Consider the following 25431-nt stretch of genomic DNA (forward strand, 5'->3'; position numbering starts at 1 on the left):
AGTTCTATAAAAAGAGTGTAACGATGTATAATTTTCCAAAGAGCTTGGAAAAATGCCCAGTACACTGAGAGTATAGAATGAGGATGTTGTTACTGCCAGATTGTTATTTATATTTTTTCTTTCTCCTCTTGACTCCGAAAGGCGAGTGAGTAAAACCGGATCTGCTTCAGACCAATGAAAACACGACGTAGGAAGAGTTGGATCAGATCCAGCCCCACCCCCTGGACTTGTGGTTCTGCAGCGAGGGGTACTTGGCTGAAACGGCTGTACCTCAGAGCTGATAACCCGACCGGGGCAGAAATAATTAATTATTAGGTAAAATATATTTCAATACCCGCTAAAAATGCACAGAAGAGTCACTAGAACTGATATAAGAGCTCATTTTTCCAGTAACTTTCTCAAAAATACTTATATTTGCTTAAAACAGCACTTTTTCACGGAGCTCCTCAGCTCTGTTTACCTCCTGCGCTGCACTCAAGCTCCTCTGGAGCTACGGGGGCCGCGGAGGGACAATTAATAAATAAAACACGTAGTTCTCTTGTTGGTGCAGGGAATTGTAGTTCATAGTAAAATCACAGAAAAATAATGACCTTTTTACTGTTACAACACATCAAACAACCTCCAACAGGAGTGTTAAACATAACAAGAGTCTCTTTTGTTCACTAAAGGATAAAATAATTATAATAATATTCTAAGGATTCATATTATTTTATGTATTTTTTAAAATTATTTTTGTAGTGTCTTTAACTCTGTTACACAAATGTTAGTTTCTTCTATTCTGTTTCTTCTCAGTTTAATCCATTCTGTTAAATTGTGTACTTTTATCAAGTTGCTCAAAGTGTGATGATTCTTCTTATTGTCATCAAATTCATGTTTTATTGTATTTTATTATTAAAGTATCAGCAAAGGAGCAGCTGTTTAATGGTTTAACTGGGATTTCTTAAAAACAGCAGGGCTAAATATATTTTAATTTGCTAACATTTGTGTTTACTATTACAGTGAAACAGCAAGTTTTCTGTTAAATCAGTAAGCCAAATAACGTTACTTAGTGAAATTACTTTTTAAACCTGAACTTCTCCTCGCTATGATCACTAAATCTTCCATTTTTACATTTAAAATTGTACAAGCTGACTTTTATTTTGACGGTAGTCACATGACTTGCCAGCACCAACAGTTTGTATACCGTGGTGTCAAAATGAAGGATTTTAAGTTTTACAGAGCTGTGAAGAGTTTTTATTACATTCACGCCATCCTGCAACAAAGGAATGGGCATGGAAAGTGTGTGTGTGTGTGTGTTGGTGGAGGGGGTGTGTGTTGAGAGGGATGGGGGGTTCGCTCTCATGCTCTCTCTGAGAATAAAATAAACTGATATTTTGATGGACGTGTTGTACCTCATTTTTAATGGTTAGTAGGATATTGATACAGGACCACATTTGGAGACATGGTATTTGGTTCCCATTTCTAAACATGAATCACAGAGTTTTGGCAAATTTATGAGCTTGCTGATTGTCACGTCTGGTGCTGTTAGCTCCTCTGTCCCTTCCACACCCAGCTCTAACGGAGGTTCTCAGGTCAACAACTACATTACCCAGAATGCCCCACCCACTGACATCACACACTCACCTGGTCACGTGACACCTCACCTGCTTCCTCCAGGAAGTCCCGAATATTGATTACCGGCACTATAAAAGAGCACTCCACACAAACACCCACGCCGCGTATTGTAGGTTCTCCTCTTTACAAAGCGTTACTTTATCTCTTGTCTCAGTTTATTTCGTGTATGACCTTGCCTTTGTTTTTCTCGACGCTGATTATTGCCTTTGCCTCTGATATTGGATTGCTTGTGTATTACCTGGACTGTGTTTTCACTACTGCCTCTTGGATTACCTCTGACATTGGATCTCTCGTGTATGAACTCTGGACTGTTTCTTGTTTATGGTATGGTTTTGTCTTCATTGCTCTGGTTATTGGGGATTACCCATTTTTCTGTATTGACTATGTCTTACATCTGTTTATTTTATAATAAACACAATTTTATCAGTATCTGCACGTGTCTACATTCTGTGCTCACCATGACACTGATAAAATGTACCATGCAGAATTTCAGGTCCAGCAAAACCAGGCGCAGACAGCTGTTATTTATAATAATGTGCTGTGTATTTTAAGGAAAAAAAATTCTTTGTTAGCTTGAGAAATACTACAACTGGTCAAAGACCACCCCCCATAAGATGGGTATAACCCAAATAGGTTTGCTATAATGCTAAACTAATTAAATTTCTAAAATGTCATACACCTGTTAATACTAAACTGACACAGTGTAAAACGCACAGTTTATAAATCAACTGCTCCAGAACAAAGACAATTATTAATAATTATCAATTATTCTTAATTACAAATTATTTTCTGGTTGATGTTTGTATTTTGTTTGTAATTTATCTCCCAGTCTATCTAGATTTGTCATGGTATGTACAGAATGCAGACACATACAGATACTGATAAAACAATGCTTATTATATAATAAACAAAGGTAGATTGTGATTGGTACACAAAAACAGGTAATCACCAATAACAGGAGCAATGTAGACAAAACCATACCATAACCAAGAAACAGTCCAGAGTTCAAACACGAGAGATCCAGCAGCAGAGATAATCCAAGAGGCAGTAGAGAAAACACAGTCCAGGTAATACACAGGTAATCCAATATCAGAGGTCATACACGAAAATAGCTGAGACAAGAGATATAGAACGCTTTGTAAAGAGGAGAACCTACAATACGCGGCGTGGGTGTTTGTGTGGAGTGCTCTTTTATAGTGCCAGTAATCAGTATTCAGGACTTCCTGGAGGAAGCAGGTGAGGTGTCACGTGATCAGGTGTGTGCGTTATGTCAGCGGGTGGTGCATTCTGGGTAGTGTAGTTGTTAGACTGAGAGCCTCCGTTAGAGCTGGGTGTGGAATGGACAGAGGAGTTAACAGCACAAGACGTGACAAGGTTACAGAAATGTGAACTGTAAAGTAGTTTACAGACTTGGTATGTGTAAAAATAAATAAAAACACCACAGGCTTATACATTTTAATAGTTTTTTTTAATTATAATTAGTTTAAACACCTATCAGTTTTTTGTTTTTAGCAACATACAAAACACAACAATATACAATAGTACAAACTCTTGTAGAGGATAATAGCTACAATTTAGAAGCTAGGGGGAGCATACACAAACATACAGACTAGAGCAACGTAATAAAATGATAATCTTAGACAAAAGCTTACTAGAGATCTGGTGTGTGATGATTCTACCAGTTTTCCATTTTCTTAATGTAGTGCCCCTTAACTCTAGGCTATGCTATATGAGTTAGGTGGGTACGTGCTCTGTCATATAATTAATGAGCTGCTAGACAATGTTTGTATAATATGGAATTAATTACTGCTACCCGTTATTACCTTGAGCCCTATGTGTAAAACCTTACATCTGCCACATTTATATGTAACTTGTGTGAATAGTATAAGAAACTTAAACCATCCAATATGTGACTCTGTACTAGATCTAGCAAAATAAAACACAGCCTATAATAGAAATAAAAAATAAACCATAGAAATGACTTTAACTGTAGCTAGTATATTTATTTAAAATCCAGCCAGCCCAGTATATACTGGAGTTATCTCAATCTAGCTGTTCAAAAGAGATGTTTCAATTCACAGAACCAGTATATAAAGTGAGTTAAACAAAACAATGGGCATATTAAACACAAATAGTTATTTATACTACCCCCTGCAGTTTCAGATATACCAGATTGATAAGTATCAGACTTATTAATGATCAAAACAGACTTATTGTGGGCCCACACTCAATAAACCTTTGAGACAGATAATTTAGGGTTTCAGTTATTACTCAGAAAAAAATTAGAGAAAAACAAATAAACAATAAATGCGGGGTACCCCTTTTTCTGTAGTGTCTGTGTGTGTACGTTGCAGGCCTGAATAGCTGCTTGTAGAGAACGTTGTGGCCTCAACTAAATGGCCGCTTCGCGAACTTTCGCGCCAGAAGAAACACTTGGCCTACTCAGGTCCGTGGAGTGGAATGGAGTAGAGAGCTGCAGTCTTGCTTCTGAGAGGGAAATCCAGCGTTGCCAGAGGAAGTCTGAGCCTCGCGGCAGCTCAGACCGCTATCTGGTGATGGTGGAGGTGAAAACGGTGCACTTGTACCTGGTACTCAGTCTCGCTGATTCAGTCCACTGGGGAAGCGAACTTTAGCTGACCGGAGTGCTGTTAGCCGATGGGGCTAATGCTAGCGGAGTCTCGTGCACACCTCAGCAGCAGAACCTCAGTCAGAACTGAACTTTTACGAGGGAGCGTTTCCCTCGTTTCTAACTCTTTGGGCTTCTCAGTCCACTTTAAGGCTCTCTTGTTGACAACCACAGCGCTGACTTGCCAACAAACTCACAAAATATAACGTGTTTTACATTATTTTCCTACGTTGAGATGCTGCGTTTATCTCTCTCCACATCTCTCTCCCCGTCTCCCTCGCTCTCTCCATATCTCTCTCCCCGTCTCCCTCGCTCTCTCCATATCTCTCTCCCCGTCTCCCTCGCTCTCTCCATATCTCTCTCCCCGTCTCCCTCGCTCTCTCCACATCTCTCTCCCCGTCTCCCTCGCTCTCTCCATATCTCTCTCCCCGTCTCCCTCGCTCTCTCCATATCTCTCTCCCCGTCTCCCTCGCTCTCTCCATATCTCTCTCCCCGTCTCCCTCGCTCTCTCCACATCTCTCTCCCCGTCTCCCTCGCTCTCTCCCAAAACACACACACACTCCTCTCCTTCCCGCCCCCTACTGACAAAAGACCAATCAACAGACAAGGCAGACTCTATCTATGAGTGACAACACTTTTAGCCAATGAAAACGCTTTTCAACTTACAAGTCTCATACTCAGTATTTTAACACATTTGTTATACACAGTTTCTTTTTGTTTGGAAGTCTGAGCCTCGCGGCAGCTCAGACCGCTATCTGGTGATGGTGGAGGTGAAAACGGTGCACTTGTACCTGGTACTCAGTCTCGCTGATTCAGTCCACTGGGGAAGCGAACTTTAGCTGACCGGAGTGCTGTTAGCCGATGGGGCTAATGCTAGCGGAGTCTCGTGCACACCTCAGCAGCAGAACCTCAGTCAGAACTGAACTTTTACGAGGGAGCGTTTCCCTCGTTTCTAACTCTTTGGGCTTCTCAGTCCACTTTAAGGCTCTCTTGTTGACAACCACAGCGCTGACTTGCCAACAAACTCACAAAATATAACGTGTTTTACATTATTTTCCTACGTTGAGATGCTGCGTTTATCTCTCTCCACATCTCTCTCCCCGTCTCCCTCGCTCTCTCCATATCTCTCTCCCCGTCTCCCTCGCTCTCTCCATATCTCTCTCCCCGTCTCCCTCGCTCTCTCCATATCTCTCTCCCCGTCTCCCTCGCTCTCTCCACATCTCTCTCCCCGTCTCCCTCGCTCTCTCCACATCTCTCTCCCCGTCTCCCTCGCTCTCTCCATATCTCTCTCCCCGTCTCCCTCGCTCTCTCCATATCTCTCTCCCCGTCTCCCTCGCTCTCTCCATATCTCTCTCCCCGTCTCCCTCGCTCTCTCCACATCTCTCTCCCCGTCTCCCTCGCTCTCTCCCAAAACACACACACACTCCTCTCCTTCCCGCCCCCTACTGACAAAAGACCAATCAACAGACAAGGCAGACTCTATCTATGAGTGACAACACTTTTAGCCAATGAAAACGCTTTTCAACTTACAAGTCTCATACTCAGTATTTTAACACATTTGTTATACACAGTTTCTTTTTGTTTTTTGTTTTTTTTTTACCCATGAACTTATATATTTTAACATTTTAACCATATTAAACAGTTTTTAGTGATTTTAAACCCTTTACAACATAGGCACTTTACGAAATAAAATAAAAATAAATCCAAAATTTACCAGGGGCTACATTAATTTACTTAATGAAGAATAATATGACTTAAATTCATTCATGAAACTGGGGAAAGAGGGCTTATTTCCCTTTCAGTTACTGCAGTGAATGTGGTATTTTGCTAAAAGTAAAATTATATTTATGGCATCAGAGAAAGCTGAACTTAAGTTGTTCATATAAAACAAAATGTCCTCTACCTCAAAAGAAGGAATATTAAGTTTGATATTAATCCAATTTCTGATGTCCATCCAAAAAGTGTGTGAATATTGACATGAAAAAAACAAATGCTCCAGAGATTCATTTTCTGACTTACAAAAAGTACATAATTCAACATCAAATTTGAATATTTTTTCAAGAAACAGGGCTACAGGATAAATCATATTTATAATTTTGAAATGAGTCTCCTTCACTTTAGGAGATATGGGCCAGTTAACAAATTTGGAATAATCAAAAGTCATATTTATATTCTTATTATTAGGAAGTTTCTTGAAAGAAGCTCCATTATATTCATAGTAAATCTTTTGTTTCAAATCATCATTGATAGTCTTATTATCACACTTGGAGTCAACTAAATTACAGTCGTTCACTTTTAATGTGGGCATCGAAACAGTCACCTTTGAATATAAAATGACTTGTTTGATTAACTGAATCAATGCTAAAGGAATCGCTTTGCACACCTTCTTAACATCTTTAAAACTCCAAAGATTATATTGACGTATATTTGAGCATACATATTTGCAAGCAGGGTTATTTACCATTAAGCAGGGTTATTCACTATTATTCTATATATTTTCCACACAGAATGGCCTCTGGACCACAGGGAACAGATGGAGTTAGGCTCTAACTTAAACACATTAGAAAGGGGAACACTTCTTTCCCCTCCCATACATTGAGTCAGACTTACTTATGTATGTGCGCTATAGGAGCGTACGTTAAGTGTTTCCAGATGTGAGGTGTTTTCAAACATAAAAGGCTGGACTTCAGCAATTCAAGCCAGAGAGCTACAGATCAGATTTGAGAAAACAACTCTCTCCAAGCAAACCTGGGTGCTTGTTGATGATGCTGTTCTTCGTACTAATTACTATTTTTTCTGTAATAAATTTTCTTATATACAAAGAACAGTATCAGCGAAGACTTATTTCATGCATCTACATGACATCACAGCCCTGTTTTGTCTGTTCTTGTGCCTGTTGTGCTCCTTGTATATATTCCCTGTTTGTTTATCGTTATTATTTTCTCTAGTTTGTTTATGTTCTCTAGTCCCCCTCGTTTATTTTGGTTTATTATCTTTGTTACGTGTTTACTTGTTTCTTTGTTTATCTTTGTTATTTATTTAATAAATTATTATTTGTTTTGCCCTTACCTGCACTTGCGTCCGTCTCCTCGTCTACCTGCCTGGGTCACCCACCGTAACAAGCATTATAGATAGATGCTTTATTTTATTTATCCCGATGGAATTTTAGGGAATTTATACACTTAAAGAATGGAAAAAACTGAGAAGAAACAGAATAGAAGAAACTAACATTTGGGTTGAGAAATATTTGGCATTATGAAGTAAAAATGAAGTATATCCTGTTAATTACTTATGATCTGAGCCAATAGTTTAAGGAATTTTAATAATAAAGAATATTTAAACATTTGTCATTTAAAAAGTTTAGGCATTTTACAATGTTTGTAACTGTTGTAAGCATGGTTAATTGATGTACATTTATTATAAATGTTACCAGTATTTAAAATATTTTGTTAAACATATACAGATATGTCTAGCGACATGATTTATTGTTTAATTAAAGAAGCAATATGGAGAAAATAAATTTCTTTAGCCACTGACAGCATGTTTAATACTAGGCGAATAGTATAAATATGTAGATTTCAGAGGTTTGACTGTACTAAAACTAGTGTTGCTGGGTAATACAGTTTTGCGCTGGGACTTTATTAATGTATTCTGATTCAGGAGACATAACTCTTTGATAAAATTAACATTATACGAAAAAATATATTTCTTTCAGCCACTGAAAGCATGGTAAAATTTACTTTAGCACATAAGTGTCACATTTCTTTACCAATGCGAACCTAAATCACTGGGAATTGGAAGAACTAAGACTAACTTGGCTGAAGGTAAGTTTCTAACTTTAACTCGGAGCATACTAAACGTGGTCAGCTCCGTTTCTAGAACAGGTAATTGAATCAGGCAACACTAAGATTTACCGGAGATAGAACTAACATCACAATAAACGTCCCGTCCTTTTATACAAATATCATTTTTGTGTTATAATTATTATAATTATAAATACAGTTATTGTAGCTAACATTTTCACCATTCGACCAAAAAAATAAAATGAAATATAAACCATATTCCGACTAATGATCCATATATATTTATCCCCAATACTTCTGTTCTGTTCAAAGCATCTACCAAACCATTTAATTTACCACTTAAATACAAATTCAGACGCATTAAACAGCTAAACAATGTCTTCTTTATTATATCTGAACTGTTGTGTTAATGCTCCAGCCTGATGCTTCATTTACACTATCTAGCACTGTGTCTTGTGAAGCAGTTTTGTGTTAAATCCACCCTGTTCACTCTGTAACACAAGCACCCGTCCACCTGACCCTCTATTTCTGTAAACATATATTACTGTGAAAAATCTGATTCAACATGCCATCATATTAATAAGGCACTCTGTGTATTGAACATTGGAGTAAAATAAATGATATTGGGCAGATACAGTCTGCTTCTGATAGATACAATAAACGAACCAATGATAAATATTTTCAACAGGACAATTTTAAAATCGTATTGTAATTGTTAAGAAGAGCTAGCTGGTATTAAACCATGTAGAAGCCACTGTGGTGCATCTGATTAAAATGCTGGAGATGATGTACTCTGAAAACAGTATTTACTGCAGCAGAGGAGTTGTGGTATGTACAGAATAGATGAATGCAATCCGACTGTGTGAGTGTGTGATTCTGAAACAACAGATATAAAAGGGATACTTGAACTACTTGAAACACATTACTGACTACAATTTACAACACTAACACCTAAACAAAGATACACACTTCTATGAGGTGTTATCTGGTAATAATAATAGGCAGATCAGAAACAGCTAGAAGCTATACAGAGCTATACAAAGAGCTGATCAGTTAGCATAGCATGTAACTCCTTGAAAGTACACCTACAACTAGGAAAGTAATAGTTATGTACACTTTATGAATAAACAGCAGTGTAGGTACTTACAGGTATCTGAATGCACACAAGAATTAAATGTCCTCGGTAATCCCACAAAACTTTACTAAGCTGCACACCGTCCACTATCTCCACTGTTCCTCTACAGAAGTCCTCTCTATCTGTGGTATGCAAGCCCCCAACTGAGGCCCCTCAGTCTCAGCATCGCTCTGATTGGCTAAACAAGCGGAAGCATGAGGGTTGCAGGCACTGTGGGTGGGACTCAGTGGAGGAGCTATTTAGCTCCTGAAGTCTTTGGGCCGACTCTTGGCTCTTTGTAACAGTAATTGTAAAATATAAAAAAATATAAATAATCTCAGGTGTGTTTGTGCTTCTAATAATGATATAAAACATTATGTTCTAAAGAACAGATTCTTCTATTAAATCTCTGCAGGCCCTATTTACCATAATAAGAACAGAAACATTCACCAAGACTCACTGATTTGTACACTGTAGAGAAAAGAATATATGAATTATAAGAAACAGTGAAGGTGTGAGTAATGTTTAAAAAAAATCAACTAAATTTAAGTTTAAGAACTGTGTAAATAAACGTTAAATCTGTTAGCTAGTAAACGCTAACAATTAAATAAACTGAGGTAAAATTTGAGGATAATTTACTCTTACTGAGGCAAATTAGCTTAAAACAGATAGTAATTTGTAGAATTGTTAGAATGGTGGCAATTAGTTCCTCCAAACCGTTTAAAAACCTTTCTAGGTCACAGAAAACAGAAAATAAATGCTCTTTCTCCTCAGAAACTTTGGGTACATTCAGTAGCTAGCGTAGCCAACACTAGGAAGCTAGCTAATTCAGCTTTTTCCTAACTTACCAAAAATCAGCCTTTAATTATACTAATTAAATCTGAATTAGTTTAATCTCATAAATTTACCCATAAATTATTCGTGCTTTTCTCAGTTTATTAAACAGTATAAGAGAAAGAGAGCTAATTCACTGCTAACTCTGTTAGCTGCTAACAGGCTAATGTTGACAGGAATCTGACAGGAGAGAATCTACTGCTGAATCAAAGCCTCATAAAGAGCGGGGGCCTCATTTATAAAGAGTGCGTACGCATAAAAAGAGGGCAGAAATGTGCGTAAGCAACATCTCACGCAAGAATTGTGATTTATAAAGAAATACTTGGTGTGAAAACGAGCGTACATTTAAGCAAGGTTTAAGGCATGCGTATGCCTTCAAAAGTGTGCGGAGAGAGCGGGAATTAGTGGCATCATGTGGTAAAGTAGGGAATTGTTAGTAAATGCGCAAGCTTTTCTTCCTTCCGCATATTAGTTACCACATAAATCAAAATTAACAAAGCAAGATTAAGCATTACTTTACTTTATTTTTTACTTTATTACATATTTTTTCTGCATGTATAGTTAAAATTATTTCTGTATCTTATTCTGTATTATATGTATATGTAGTGTTAATTTTCCACTAACTTGTATATTTCACTTTGTAGTTTATATCAGTTTTATTTGTATTATCTGTTTTATCTCACAGTTGTAAAATCTAAAGGCGCTATATATATATATATATATATATATATATATATATATATATATATATATATATATGTATATATATTAGCCGGGGCTACATGAGGAATATGCGAGAGTGGCGTATCCCATACTGAGATACCGAATGAATGCTTGAAAGAGAATACAAATTACATTTAAGAAAAAAAATATGCAAGAAATAAAAAATAAATAAATACCGGCCGTAAAACACTGTTAAACTGCTTTGTTTGTACATTTAGCTAGGCTAACTACCAATAATAAAAGTCAGTAAAACGGCAAATGCTACATTTATACATTTAGCTAGGCTAGCTACCAATAATAATGTTCAGTAAATCAGCAAACTGCATATTTGAACATTTAGCTAGCTAGCAAACAATAATAATAGTCATTAAAACAGCAAATGCTACATTTGTACATTTATCTAGGCTAGCTAACAATAACAATAGACAGTAAAACAGGAAATGCTTTGTTTATACATTTGGTCAGTAAAATAGCAAATGCTGTATCGTGGCACGAGATCTCACGAGATTAAGATGAGACGATATTTCTCGTCAAGCTTAAACCTCTCACAGTTTAGTGTGGACTTTTTAAGATACAACACTGGCAACTGGCAACACAGTAGCAGCGAGTTTGGTGGTTGAGCAGTGAGCAGAAGAGGAAAATTCGGGGAATTTGCATAGAACAGAGGTCACGGGCGGACCGTGGTCCGGGTCCGGACCCAAACCTATTGAGAAGGATTTAATTGTATACACGCTTTGCGGCGCAGTAAATCACAGACCAATCACGTGTGATGTAATATCACCAACCACTCTCTTCAGTCAATCAGATCTGTGCAGACGTGGAAAAAATAAATAAATAAACACACCGCTCCTCACGCTGGATCGAACCCGTGTTGTCAGGGTCGCGGTCCCGCTGCTCCGGCTGTTGAATTGGGACATGGCCGTGAAAAAAACGCCTTTATAAGGAGATAGTGAGCCTGGGCGAGAATGGGCGAAAAAACGAGAACGGACGAAAACTAAAGTCACGCCGAGTGCGACAGAGAGACAGGCGAGGAATTTTGTATAACTGGATCATTCTGAATTCTAATTAAATACTCCTGGCATAGAAGATGCTTCTGCTACTTTTAACAGAGTGACAGACGGTAACAGAGTGACCAACAAGACTGTACTGTGCTTAAAACATGTTCTGTCTCTGTTTGCACTTCAAGCAGAGTCTTAATATGACTGGTTATGCATAGTTACATTACAAGAGATTTAGGAGAAAAAAAACACAAACCATAGTCTTAATATAACTGGATATGACAATCTCAGGCCTATAGGTTTCATGTCAAACATGTGTTGAGAAAACACAATGAGACTGGAGATCTGCAATATAAAAGCCGTTAATTAAAACACACATGGGTAAATATAGAGGTGAAGTAATACAAAGATAATAGTTTGTACTGGATAAAAACAATTAAGAAACTACATTATTTGGATATTCTTAGTAACTTTGGAGATTAAAAAAACCATAAGCAACATTTAATATTCAATAAGGAAAAGATAAGAGAGTATACAACTTGAGTAATACAACACAACCAAATATCCCTCTATAGTAACAGATTTTTAATTGGACTGAACCATAGACAAACAAGAACACCAGCAGAGGGAGTGAATGAGCCTGTAACCTTACTGCGCAACAGTAACTAACCTAAAAACTGAGCTCTGTCTCACAAAGAATGTCCTGGAATATTCAAACATACAAGACATACAAACATAACATGGAATTCTATACACATCATCCCTGGATAAGAATAGTTTTGCTGAACCTGTAAAATCAATTGTTAAATACAGTTCATATTTGTTTCTGGTGGAATTTATGATTTGCGCTTTTAATTGCCATGGGACAAATTTGGGAATTTTTTCTCTCCTGTGTGAATGCGCTGGTGTTTTTTGAGATTACTCTGTATAGTAAAACTCTTCCCACAGTCTGAGCAGTGATATGGTTTCTCTCCTGTGTGAATGCGCTGGTGTATTTTGAGATTACTCTGTTGAGTAAAACTCTTCCCACAGTCTGAGCAGTGATATGGTTTCTCTCCTGTGTGAATGCGCTGGTGTATTTTGAGAGCACTCTGTTCAGTAAAACTCTTCCCACAGTCTGAGCAGTGATGCAGTTTCTCTCCTGTGTGAATGCGCTGGTGTCGTTTGACAGTCTCCAGTCGATTAAAGCTCTTCCCACAGTCTGAGCAGTAATAAGGTTTCTCTCCTGTGTGAATGCGCTGATGTATTTTAAGTTTACTCTGTGTAATAAAACACTTCCTACAGTCTGAGCAGTGAAATGGTTTCTCTCCTGTGTGAATGCGCTGGTGTTTTTTGAGATCACTCTGGGTAGTAAAAATCTTCCCACAGTCTGAGCAGTGAAACGGTTTCTCTCCAGTGTGAATGCGCTGGTGTTTTTTGAGATTACTCTGTTGATTAAAACTCTTCCCACAGTCTGAGCAGTGAAACGGTTTCTCTCCTGTGTGAATGCGCTGGTGTTTTTTGAGATCACTGTGATGATTAAAACTCTTCCCACAGTCTGAGCAGTGATGTGGTTTCTCTCCTGTGTGAATGCGCTGGTGTTGTTGGAGATGACTCTGTCGATTAAAACTCTTCCCACAGTCTGAGCAGTGATGTGGTTTCTCTCCTGTGTGAATGCGCTGGTGTTTTTTGAGATCACTCTGTTTAGTAAAACTCTTGGCAGAGTGCTGATGTTTCTCCATGTCGGGACTTGGCTTCATTTGTCTTTTAAATGTAGCAAACAATTTCTGCGTGTTCTGGAGATTCTTCAGGAAGGCTTCTGCTTCACCTCTTTCAGTAGTTTAACTTTGCTCTTAGTTAAATATCCTGGTTGTTGGTGATGAATTTCAGGAAAATATTTTAATTTCTGGAAAACACAAAGAAAAATGCCATTGAATATTAAAATAAAAGCAGGTCAATTAACTAAAGAGATTCTAAGTCATTCTAAGTGAGTGATGTTACCCTTTAATCTGAAGCTTTGAGGCGTGTGCCGAAAAAACGACACACATTGGTTCAAATCACATTGCCGATACTTGATTTGTTCTTCATCACGACAGATGATGTCCAAAGCTTTTTCCTTTAAACCAATTTATAAAAGTTTCCACACATTAACCAAATACATTAATCCAAATCAATGCTTCACAAACCTGATTTTTTTTTTTTTTAACAACTCCTGATAACAGTTCATTATTTTCCACCACACTGGCTTCAGGCTAACAGTGATATGCGCTCCTGAGTTCAAGATGTGTTTTTTGGAAATGTTGATCCGATGCAGTTGTCTTGTTGGTGCAGGGAATTGTAGTTCAAAATAAAATCACAGCAAAATAATGACCTTTTTACTGTTACAACACATCAACCAACCTCCAACAGGAGTGTAAAACATAAGAGTCTCTTTTGTTTACTAAAGGTTAACACAATTATAACAATTTGTAAGAATTCATATTATTTTATGTAGTTCTTTTTCAATTATTTTTGTAGTCTTTTTAACCTCTTACACAAATGTTTAATTGTGTATTTTTGTCAAGTTGCTCAAAGTGTGATTCTTCTTCTTATTATTATTATCAAATTCATGTTTTTGTTATTATTATTATTATCATTATTAAAGTATCAGCAAAAGAGCAGCTGGATACTGTATTCCACAGTAATGGTTTAACTGGGATTTCTTAAAAACAGCGGGGCTAAAGATGTTTTAATTTGCTAATATTTAGGGGTTCGAGCACGTAGTGCTAGAAACCCTATTGTAATTGTTCTGATTATTATTATTATTATTCTTTTTCTGCCATAGAAGTGATTGGGCAGAAGAAACCGTAAGGCCTACAGGGCTGAGACTTGGTCATATGGTAGTACTTCTCACCGCTACTCAGATTCAAAAGATGAGCCCGATCGGCCTCAAGGGGGCACTATGGCGAAGGTCAACGCGTTTGGCCTCGTAACTCCCACGCCCTGATAGCTAGATCAAAAATTCTTGCATTATATGATTCCTTGGTTAATGGCAAATCAAAAAAAAAATCTGTTTCTCAGGAACCGTAAAAGCTATGAAGCTCTCCTTTGGCATGTATCATCTATGGCCTATGTCCTAATGTTTTACAGAAGGAAAATTTGATATGCAAATTTTTGCGATCGTTATGAGCCAATCAGATTCCAGCAAGCTTTTGACAGGCTAAACAATGACCAATCAGGACGATACTTATACCCTACATGTATCTCAGGGCCTTCTATCATCCATTAAAATATGGCATTGATTGACCTCTAGGGGGCGCTATAGCAGAAAATCAGTTATATCTAAAGGTACAAGTGGCCTAGGCTTGTTATTCTTTTTTAGTTGTATACTTTGCTGTAGCCTTTACAACTTTGTAATTGCATGTGTTTACCAAAAATGCAAAGATTTTCATCAATGGCCAAAAGAGTAAAAATTGCTCTTTTCGAACTTGTCTTTAAGTCCTCAATCAATCAAAACAAATTTGGTCTTTATGCAATCTTGAGACCCTGTAGGTAAATAATTATCAAAAAAATCTCGACATTTTAACTATTTGAGGCCCATAAACCTTGATCAAACATGTACGTGAAAGCCTTTTCAGAGTTATTTGGCCAAAACTCTGTCAAAGTTTAAAACATGCCAAAACTGTTGAAGCTACTAATTAACAATGACATTTGAAGTACATGTGCCAAGTATGAGCCAAATAAGTCTTCAGTAGGCTCTACAGTGACAAATTAACTATTTTCAATTTATTCCATTTATCGCTATTTTCCAACCTAAATGGACAGAAGACAGGAACCTTTCACCCTATCGACACACCATTTATACACATATATAGACTGATAATCTGATCTTGATTGCAAATTTTCAGCCAAATCGGACATGTTTTCCCTCTACAACGGCTGGAAAACTACAGCGATTTTGTATGCCTCAAGCCTGTATTATCGCTTTTTTCTAACCTAAATGGACAGAAGTCAGGAACCTTTGACCCTATCGACACAGAAATTTACATACATATATAGACTGATATTGTGATCTTGATTGCAAATCAGATATTTTTTGCCTCTAATATGGCCAAAGAGCAACAGCCATTTTGTAGGCCATAAGCCTGTATTATCGCTTTTTTCAAGCCTAAACGGACAGAAGTCAGGAACCTTTGACCCTATCAACACACAAATTTACAAACATATATATACAGACCACTTGGTCATGAGAACCAATTTGGAGCCCAATCGGACTTTTCTTCTCTTTTTAATAAATAGAAACACACTGATAGGGAATGTTCTGTCTTTCTGATAGAGTGATAGATTTCCAGCAGGTTATATGTGGTCTCTTGCTGCGCTCTGGTGGTCATTTGGTGAAACAGCTACAGGTGAATTATTCTAAATTAAAGCTCTGCTGAACTTATTCAATCTTGCTTGTCTTGCTTAATTGAACATCTTTATCCTTCTTGTTCATGCTGGTCAGCCACCTGGGTCATTCTTGTTTAGGCTCCACCCACTTAATTTTTTTTAAATTTGCATAATATGCAAAACCTACTTTTGAGATCTTGTCTTTGCCTCCTTCACCAATCATGACATGTTTGGTGTCAAACAGTTCAGCAGACCTTACTCCTCAATAATTATAAAAAAAATCTTTACATTTGTAAACAATATGGCCGCCATATGCAAATTAGTTTTACCATGGTGCAGTAAAATGTTTTTAACACTTATAACTTTTGAATATTTAACCTGACATTAATACCACTTCAGACCTTTGATCATTACATGATTCTCAGATACCCTGTCAATTTAAGTAGACATACACCCCCAGGGGGCGGAGCCAATGCTCGATAGCTGTTTCTCTAGAACCATACAAGCTATCAAGGTCATCCTAGCCAATTATCATCTATGGCCCATGCACTAATGGTACACCAAATGAAAATTTGATATGGACACTTTTGTGGTCACTATAAGCCAATCGCATTCCAGTAAGCTTTTGACAGGCTGAATGTTAATCAGGTCAAAACTTATACACTATTATTGATATTATTGGTTATTGATATGTGCCCTTTTATGCCTCACTGCTAGGCTCTCCAAATGCCCACTAGAGTGCAGCAAGAGACCACATAAAACCTGATGAACACTACAGCTCAATTTATCAATGCTTTCCAACTAGTTTACTCACACCACTCATCTAGCATTGTCATTATGGTCTTTATGGTCACGCTGGTCACCTAGCTTGGTTATGCTGCCCATCCAGCTAGGTAATTCTGTTCATTCACATTGGTCATTATGGTCCTGCTGGTCATCCAGCTTGCTGGTCAGCTTTGTCATCATAGCAATGCTGGTCATCCAGCTTGGTCATACTGGCCAAACACCTTTGCCATGCTGGTCATCCAGTTTGGTAATGCCGGTCAACCGGCAACATGTTTTAAGCCTAACTGGCCTCCAGGGGCCTCTTTGCCTGTAATGCTCGAACCCCGTAAATCGCCGCTTGCGGCTATATTTGTGTTTGTTATTACAGTGAAATAGCAAGTTTTCTGTTAAATCAGTAAGCTAATAAATGTTACTTGTGAAATTCCTCTTCTTGCCTGAACTTTTCCTCACTATAATCACTAAATCTTTCATTCTTACATTTAATATTTTACAAGTGGACTTTTATTTTGACGGGAGAGTCACATGACTTACCAGCAACTGTTGTGGTGGAACCGGATTTGCTAGTTGCATGAGACGACGCTGCCTGTTTCCGGTCTACGACTGGTAGGCGGAGTCATTTCCGCTTTTCGGCGCTGGTCAGCAGACAGTATGGCTTTTTACACGCGATCTCTCCAGGACTTACCAAAAATAACTATAAATGATGTACAGCGCCCAGGAGTAAGAGAGAATATATATATATATATATATATATTCTCTCTTACTCCTGGGCGCTGTACATCATTTATATATATATATATATATATATATATATATATATATATATATATATATATATATAATTATTTTTGATCTATTTTTAAGTTATTCCCTGTGTCTAGACCCTCTGTAAGTTATAAATATGTATAATGTATACTGGCATCGGGATATATATATATAGTTGTTTACTATTGTATATCCTTAGTTTCACACAGTTCAGTGTGTGATTAACCCAGAACCCATTATTTATAATATATTATATATATATTTTTTATATTTATATTTTGTATATATAATATATATATATATTATTTATAAATAATTACGTATATATAGATAGATAGAGAGAGAGAGAGAGAGAGAGAGAGAGAGAGAGAGAGATAAGTTCTACCCTGTGTCTAGACCCTCTGTAAGTTATACTGGCATCGGGAGATATATAGTTGTTTACTATTGTATATCCTTAGTTTCAAACAGTTCAGTGTGTGATTAACCCAGAAGTTCTCTAAAATTGTTTGTTAATATTTAATATGCATTTATATTACATTAGTATTTGAACCGTAAAATATTTGTGTTCCCTCATTATCCCAATAATATGTAAACAACGTTTGTTTTACCTGAATCAATTTTGTATTTTGAATCAACATTCAGAACTGGCTCTGGATTCTTATGGGTCAATTTATTTATTTTTATTGAATAAGCTTGTAAATATGCCTTAAAGTTTTCATGTGACCAACAGTAATGAATTTTATAAAAGAAAAACTGGCCCATTGCCTTCGTTATTGGAAATAAAGGCATGAAATAGTATTGTTGTTGAATTTGATTTATTTTTTATTATTATTAAAATATAACAGTTTGGTATGTTTCCCAGTGTCTCCAATTTTTATAGAGGATCCTTTAATTATAAAAATAACACAGTCAGTTTTTTTTGTTTTGTGTTTTTCGTTTCTCCTTAACTTTAAAAACACTCATGGTCGCTTTCACTCTGTACTCCTGCCGGCAGTTCACCCCACAACAACTCCAACCGGAAACTAGTATACCTACCACTCACTACCCGGAAGTTAGGTGGCGCCATCTTGTGCACAGAGCCAATTAAGTAAAGGAAAATTAACTAAACTAAACTAAACTAAATTAGTGTAACTAAGAAATGTGTAGAGACTGATCACACAAACTTAAAAAGGAATTTCCACAGAACTGATTTATCTCAGGTGTGTGTTAGTGATGTGGGGGAGGGGGGGCAGGAGTGTGAGGTTCCTTTATCCTGTGTATGATCTGTAAAGCCCCCCCATCCCCAGCTCCGCGACCCCCTACTGCAGACTGCTGAGCAGAGCTAGGAGAAGATCCAGTGCTGGTGGTGTAAATGCTGCACATGCTGAAGGTGCTGAAGGTGGTGTGGGTGTAGGAGTGAATGTAGAACAGCGTGATGGAGAGATAGAGAGAGAGAGAGAGAGAGAGAGAGAGAGAGAGAAACTTCTCCGTACCTTCTGAGGTTCAGCTGATCCCGCTCTTCCTCCGCTCCAGCTACAGACCCCGGAAGCTCAGCGTCATCCGGGTTATGTAGAGCCCCGCCCCCTCCCCCGCTATATCACATTATACCCCATCACCGCTAGAGGGAGCCCGCGAGGGAGTCCTCAATGCATGGAGCTGAATGGAGCTAAACAGCTAAAACTCTCATTTAAAACACTGTATAACTACTTCTCTGGAGTTTTCCTTTAATTTTACAAAGTAGAACAAAGTATTTCACTAAAATAGAAAAGAAAACGTACCTCTATATTTCCATTTTCTAAAACTAATGTTTTTATTCAGTAGATTTACTAGCATTACTGCTACTGATGCTGGAGTTACATACAGAGCTCATTTTAAATGGATTAAAACTGCAGTTTATAAGCTTTAATAATTATCTCTGTGGTGATGCAACTTGTCTCATTTCTTTTATTGTTGAGACTGTGTAAATATGAATGAGAGTTTGTTTAAATGTTTTCTTCTTGTTGGTACTTACATAGATGAAAATAGTAATCTACTAAAATAAATAGGAAAACATATTTAACTGGAACTTACTTGGGTTGTGGGGGCTGCTGCTAAATGGTTGTTAGAATTGGGTTAACTGAACTTACATTAAACTCTAAAATTAAAGCAGCAATTGCAGTTCTGGACAGTATGCAGATCTCATTAGTCTTAATAATGAAAAGGTAGGACATTTTTCATGTTCTTTCTGTTTACAACTCACTCTGAGGAATTCTGAGCACTTCAGAGCACTGACTGGTGTGTCACGGGACCGTGTAGGGTACTACAATCAAAAGGGTTGCATTATTGAATACTACATACTGGGCGGTGTGTAGTATGCAGTACATACTAGTGCAGTATGCAGTATAGTAGTATGCCATTTCGAATACAGCCTAGGACTGAGATAAAGTGAGCTATGGCTAGCTGCTCACTTTCTCTTATTATGGCTAGACACTGAAAGCAGGTTTTACCTCTTTGAAAACTTGAATGATCTTAATTTGTACATCCGAGTATCAATTAAAGACATTTAAGGTATTTTTTCTGAAAGAGAACCGCGTTTAGGTGTTGGCTAGCATTCATGTTTGGTAATTATAACTAGAAAGCTAGCTAGCAGCCACAAAGTGAGCCTCTGAGATTATCAACGAATAAACGTATAATAATAAAAAACGTATCACCATAAATACATGATATACAAATAAACATATTCCATATTATCATACATCACATAAAACATTACTTATTCCCATACAATATGAAAAGTGACTTTATAATATCGTAATTTATCACCACCATGTCCACCACATCTTACCTCAGAAAGAGCTGAATAACTTTCCAGTTGCACAAGCTTCACTTTATTCTGTTCAATGAATCAGTAGGAGTCAAATCACAAGAATAACTAAACCTAACTGTTTTTAAAACTTCACATTTTACAATTTTATATCATAATAAATGTATGGTCAGCATTTTCTAAATAAGACTAACCGAGTCTCCTAAATCTGAGTGACTTATAACTTTTGTACATTGTACATTGAGGTTGTTCTGAAGTGATGAATCAACCGAAGCTTCCTGAAGTTGACAGCAGATTGATTCATTTCCAGCAATAACTTTTTTTTTAATATACAAAAAAAGAACAAAATAAAACAATAAATATAATGCACAAAAATGTGTTTTTATTTTAACAATTTAATTATATAAGTATTTCATTGTTGTACATAGATATGAACATCTGTGTGTGTAGTATGATGTGAGGTAGTGCAATTGGCTTAATAAATAAACACTTTTCCAAGGCAAAAACACAAGTGAACAACAGAATGAAAAATATGGAACAAAAAAAGTTCAGATAGCAGAATAGTTTGTTGTTAAGGGTGAACTGAAATGGACTTAGGGTGTAGTGAATCATGATAACAAATACAAACATTTGTTGAATAGCCCACCTCTGTTCTCCCCAGCATTCTGAAATACAGCGCTGTTAGCTAATGCTCCCAACAGACCACAGTGCTAGTGATAGGGGCATAGCTTAACCCATACAAAAAAAATCACTATTTTTACACCATTAACAACAAACTCAAAGTAGCTCCACACTTCACTGGTAGAATTCCAAGGATGATGATATTTAAAGCAAGGCAGTGAGAACTTTAAAAGTACACAGATAGTTTATTAAAAACACTGTTTATACACACAGTTCCTACAGATAGTTTATTAAAAACACTGTTTATACACACAGTGCCTACAGATAGTTTATTAAAAACACTGTTTATACACACAGTGCCTACAGATAGTTTATTAAAAACACTGTTTATACACACAGTGCCTACAGATAGTTTATTAAAAACACTGTTTATACACACAGTTCCTACTGATAGTTTGTTAAAAACACTGTTTATACACACAGTTCCTACAGATAGTTTGTTAAAAACACTGTTTATACACACAGTTCCTACAGATAGTTTATTAAAAACACTGTTTATACACACAGTTCCTACAGATAGTTTATTAAAAACACTGTTTATACACACAGTTCCTACAGATAGTTTATTAAAAACACTGTTTATACACACAGTGCCTACAGATTAGTTTATTAAAGCACTCTTATACACACAGTACCTTGTCGTAGTTAAGCCAGGAAAGGTCTGAAAATTAATGTTGGGGAAATGCATAACTTTCCAGTTGTTGCTGAAAATATCTCTATAATATTGATGCATTTTTAAGCATTTCTTGTCAGTTGACTTATTGTGGCTTGACTAGCTGAAGTTACTGTGTACATAAACTATCTGTGTATATAAACTATCGCACTGTATTTCGGAATGTTGGGGGAGATCGGAGGTGGGCTATTCAACAAAAGTTTATACTCGTTATTGACTACAAATCAAGTCCATGTATATAACTTCTCCCCTAAACTAAAAAGGAGAAAACAGGGGACGAAAAAACAGATTTTGGGTCAGATTAGAACTGGATTTGTATGTGAAAAGACATTTTTAAGGCCTTATGCCTCTGTAAAGGCTGGGCTGTCAATAGAACAAATAACGCCTCCCTCATAGGAAATGTTTACGATGATTGGAAGGCGCTTAATTAGCTGATCAGTACATTGTGTGGAACGATGAGCTTCTCCATATCTTCTGTCAAAAGGAGAGTGGTGTTGCTTCCCACAGAGACTCCAACCACCACTATCCCTCTTCTGTTTTTTTTTCTCTGGTTTCTGCAAGTAAAAATATTTTTTCCAGTTTTCACCATTAGACAGTTGAATACCGAAAAATTACAGTATTTCTCATTTGTCAATATTTCCTGGGACAGCACGGAAGAAATGACACTTTAATGTAATCTAAAGTAATCAGTGTACATCTTGTATAACAATGTGAGTTTGCTTTGCCCTTGAAACAACTCAACACACAACCATAACAACATTAACACCACCTCCTTTAAACAGCTGCAGTAATAATTTACCTCACAATATTCAGATGTGTAATTTCTGTAAGCTGCAAGAGGGCAAGTTCTGCCAGCACTGCCTCTCTCCACAGCGCCACCTCGTGGTGCTTTCCCTCTTCTTCTAAGATCAGTTCACCAACAGGAACAGGCCCATCTCTAGTGGCTTGCATCCGGGTTGAAATTAGCTATGAAAAACATAGTGTTAAATAATGCTGTGAAAATACACTATAACCATACGGGGGACTAATTTTGTGGTACCACTTTAAAATAAGACTACCTTTATAAAGGGTTTGTAAATGGTTTACAATTAGTTTATTAATGGTTACTAATTAGGATGTAAATGTCTTAAAAATAATTCATAATCAGTTATAACACATACATAGAAAGGGCAACAATGACCTGTTATGAAATAATGAACCCACAGCCATCTATATTGTTGCCCTTTCTATATATGTGTTATAACTGATTATTAATGATTTTAAAGCATTTACAACCTAATTAGTAAGCATTAATAAACTAATTGTAAACCATGTATAAACCCTTTATAAAGGTAGTCTTATTTTAATGTGGTACCAATTTTGTTTTGTGGAAGAATGTATTTAATTTACCCTTAACCATTTTATACACAGTCAAGTCAGAATATTATGACCGGCTCCATACACCATACACCTATGACCATACACTCACTGAGCATCTTTTTAGCTCCGCTGATCATAAAGGACACTCTGTATTCCTGTATCTGTTTCTCTGTGTACTTTATTATTAAGTTTGCTTGGAAAAGTCAACTTACTGTTCTTCGTAATCTTCTTCTTATTATTATCTTATTCTGCGCTCAAAATTTAATTACTATCTCCTCCTACAGCTTGTGACGTAGAAATACAAAATTTAGCAGTATCGTAGGACCTATACCCGATTAGGTTGCTTGTGCTTTTTAAGCGATATATCGTACGTTTTTCGTAAAAACTTTGTAAACGTGCACTTTTTTTCCCCATAGGAAATGAATAGGGGACAACTTTGAACATCCACATAGGTCACAATTTTTGAGATATGAAGACAAAAATCGGACGTTCTTTACGGAAATTTCGACGATTTGACGTTTTCGTACAATTGTCGTACGAAGTTTCCCCATAGGAATGAGTGGGGGGGCCTTTCTCTCCCCTGCTCTTCCAGTACTGTGTGTGTATGGAGGAGCTGCTGTATGGAGCAGATACTGATCAAAAGTTTGGACACCCCGGCGACCCAGCCAGGGCTTAGCAACCAGTTAGCAACACCTTAGCAACCACCTGGAAAACATTAGCAACTGCATGGCAACCACTTTAGAAATGATAGCAACTGCCTAGTACGGTGGCCGAGAAAGCCCAGCGCAGTGCAAATTGAAAAGCGCTGCAAAAGCACAAAACACATCCATCAAAATTACAACACAGGCGCAGCAAATAGAAAAACGCGCTGCAAATAGAAAAACGCGCTGCAAATAGAAAAACGCGCTGCAAATAGAACCACAACACAACGGAAGTGAGTCACAACACAACGGAATTTTCCCGGGGGACCTTAAAAGATGCTGTACCAGCTGTGTACAAAGGACAATAAGTGACAAACAAGCTTCTGAAAAGTAAGTTATGTTTATTACCTGTGATTACCATGGTTGTGTGCATATTATTAAAAGTTCTGCTTCACAAAACGCCTTGTTTGCCACTTATTGTCCTTTGTACACATAGTGAAGTCCGAGACGTTACTGAAGACGCAGCTTAGCTGGTACAGTATCTTTTAAGGTCCCCCGGGAAAATTCCGTTGTGTTGTGACTCACTTCCGTTGTGTTGTGGTTCTATTTGCAGCGCGTTTTTCTATTTGCAGCGCGTTTTTCTATTTGCTGCGCCTGTGTTGTAATTTTGATGGATGTGTTTTCTGCTTTTGCAGCGCTTTTCAATTTGCACTGCGTTGGGCTTTCACGGCCACCGTAGCCTAGCAATCAAATAGCAACAGTTTAGCAACCACCTGAAAAACGTTAGCAACTGCCTAGCAACCACTGAGCAATCATATGGAGTTTGTTAGCAACTGCCTAGCAACCATGTGGAATATGTTAGCAACTGCCTAGCAACCACAATAGAAATGATAGCAACTGCCTATCAACCGATAGCAACAGCTTAGCAACCACCTGGAAAACATTAGCAACTACCAAGCAACCACTTAGCAACCACTTTAGAAATGATAGCAACCGCCTAGCAACCAGTTAGTAATCAAAAGTTTTTAGATTTCAGCATTTAATCAAAAGTTTTTAGATTTCAGCATTTAACCAAAAGTTTTTGGATTTAAGCATTTAACCAAACGTTTTTGGATTTAAGCATTTAACCAAATATTTTTGGATTTAAGCATTTAACCAAAGGTTTTTAGATTTTAGCATTTCATCTAAAGTTTTAGCATTTAACCAAACATTTTTAGATTTAAGTGTTAAAATCCTCCACATGTGTCTAGGAAGAAAAATATGGAGAACATAACACATGGCTATTCTAAGTCAAAGAGCCAGCAGAGTTTAAGTAAGAAAGAGGAGAACAGGCAGTAAATAGCGGTACAAAAATCTGAATTAATTTTAGCTTCCCACCACTCATTTGCACATACAACAAACCATGGCAGTATTTACATTATTTACATATGCTGTATAAAACAACAAAGAAAGTACCACTCTGGGAAATGTAAACTATGGACGGTGCTACAGAAAAGAACACAACAAAACATAACCATAACCATATTAAACTACCTAAAGCCAAATTAAGTACAAAAAGAATATAAAGAAAAGATACTCCCTAACTTAACCTAAATACAAGGGGTAGCACCCGCCCTCTTACCTAGGGACCGATACAAACAACTCCTACATGATGTAAAATGTACAGGTGCACCTATTTTACCTGTTAG

The 25431-nt window shown here is 37.1% G+C and overlaps 4 protein-coding genes across 8 annotated transcripts in view; all 4 read right to left on the bottom strand.

The window, feature by feature from the left end:
- Positions 1–4559, bottom strand: part of LOC125801117 (zinc finger protein 850-like) — a 527199-nt gene extending 522640 nt beyond the window's left edge. The window contains exon 1 of one of the 2 annotated variants that reach the window (XM_049477209.1): positions 3933–4559. The gene's annotated coding sequence lies outside the window, so the exon portion shown is untranslated. Of the gene's footprint in view, positions 1–1623; positions 1711–3932 lie in introns of those variants that run through there. The other variant, XM_049477213.1, reaches the window with a different exon arrangement.
- Positions 1–25431, bottom strand: part of LOC125780501 (zinc finger protein 239-like) — a 1096042-nt gene that overhangs the window by 3893 nt on the left and 1066718 nt on the right. The gene's annotated exons all lie outside the window — the stretch shown is intronic.
- The window catches only part of LOC125801162 (zinc finger protein 585A-like), a 270147-nt gene that overhangs the window by 3893 nt on the left and 240823 nt on the right, over positions 1–25431 (bottom strand). The gene's annotated exons all lie outside the window — the stretch shown is intronic.
- LOC125801414 (zinc finger protein 271-like) overlaps positions 11206–25431 on the bottom strand; it is a 233679-nt gene continuing 219453 nt past the window's right edge. For 2 of the 4 annotated variants that reach the window (XM_049478103.1, XM_049478104.1), the window contains exon 2: positions 11206–13597. In XM_049478103.1, the coding sequence (XP_049334060.1) occupies positions 12564–13451 (888 nt within the window). In that variant the 5' untranslated portion in view covers positions 13452–13597 and the 3' untranslated portion in view covers positions 11206–12563. Of the gene's footprint in view, positions 13598–13692; positions 14186–19079; positions 19161–25431 lie in introns of those variants that run through there. The other 2 variants (XM_049478102.1, XM_049478106.1) reach the window with 2 other exon arrangements.

Source organism: Astyanax mexicanus, chromosome 4, assembly GCF_023375975.1.
Source record: "Astyanax mexicanus isolate ESR-SI-001 chromosome 4, AstMex3_surface, whole genome shotgun sequence".
Classification (NCBI taxonomy): Eukaryota; Metazoa; Chordata; class Actinopteri; order Characiformes; family Acestrorhamphidae; genus Astyanax; species Astyanax mexicanus.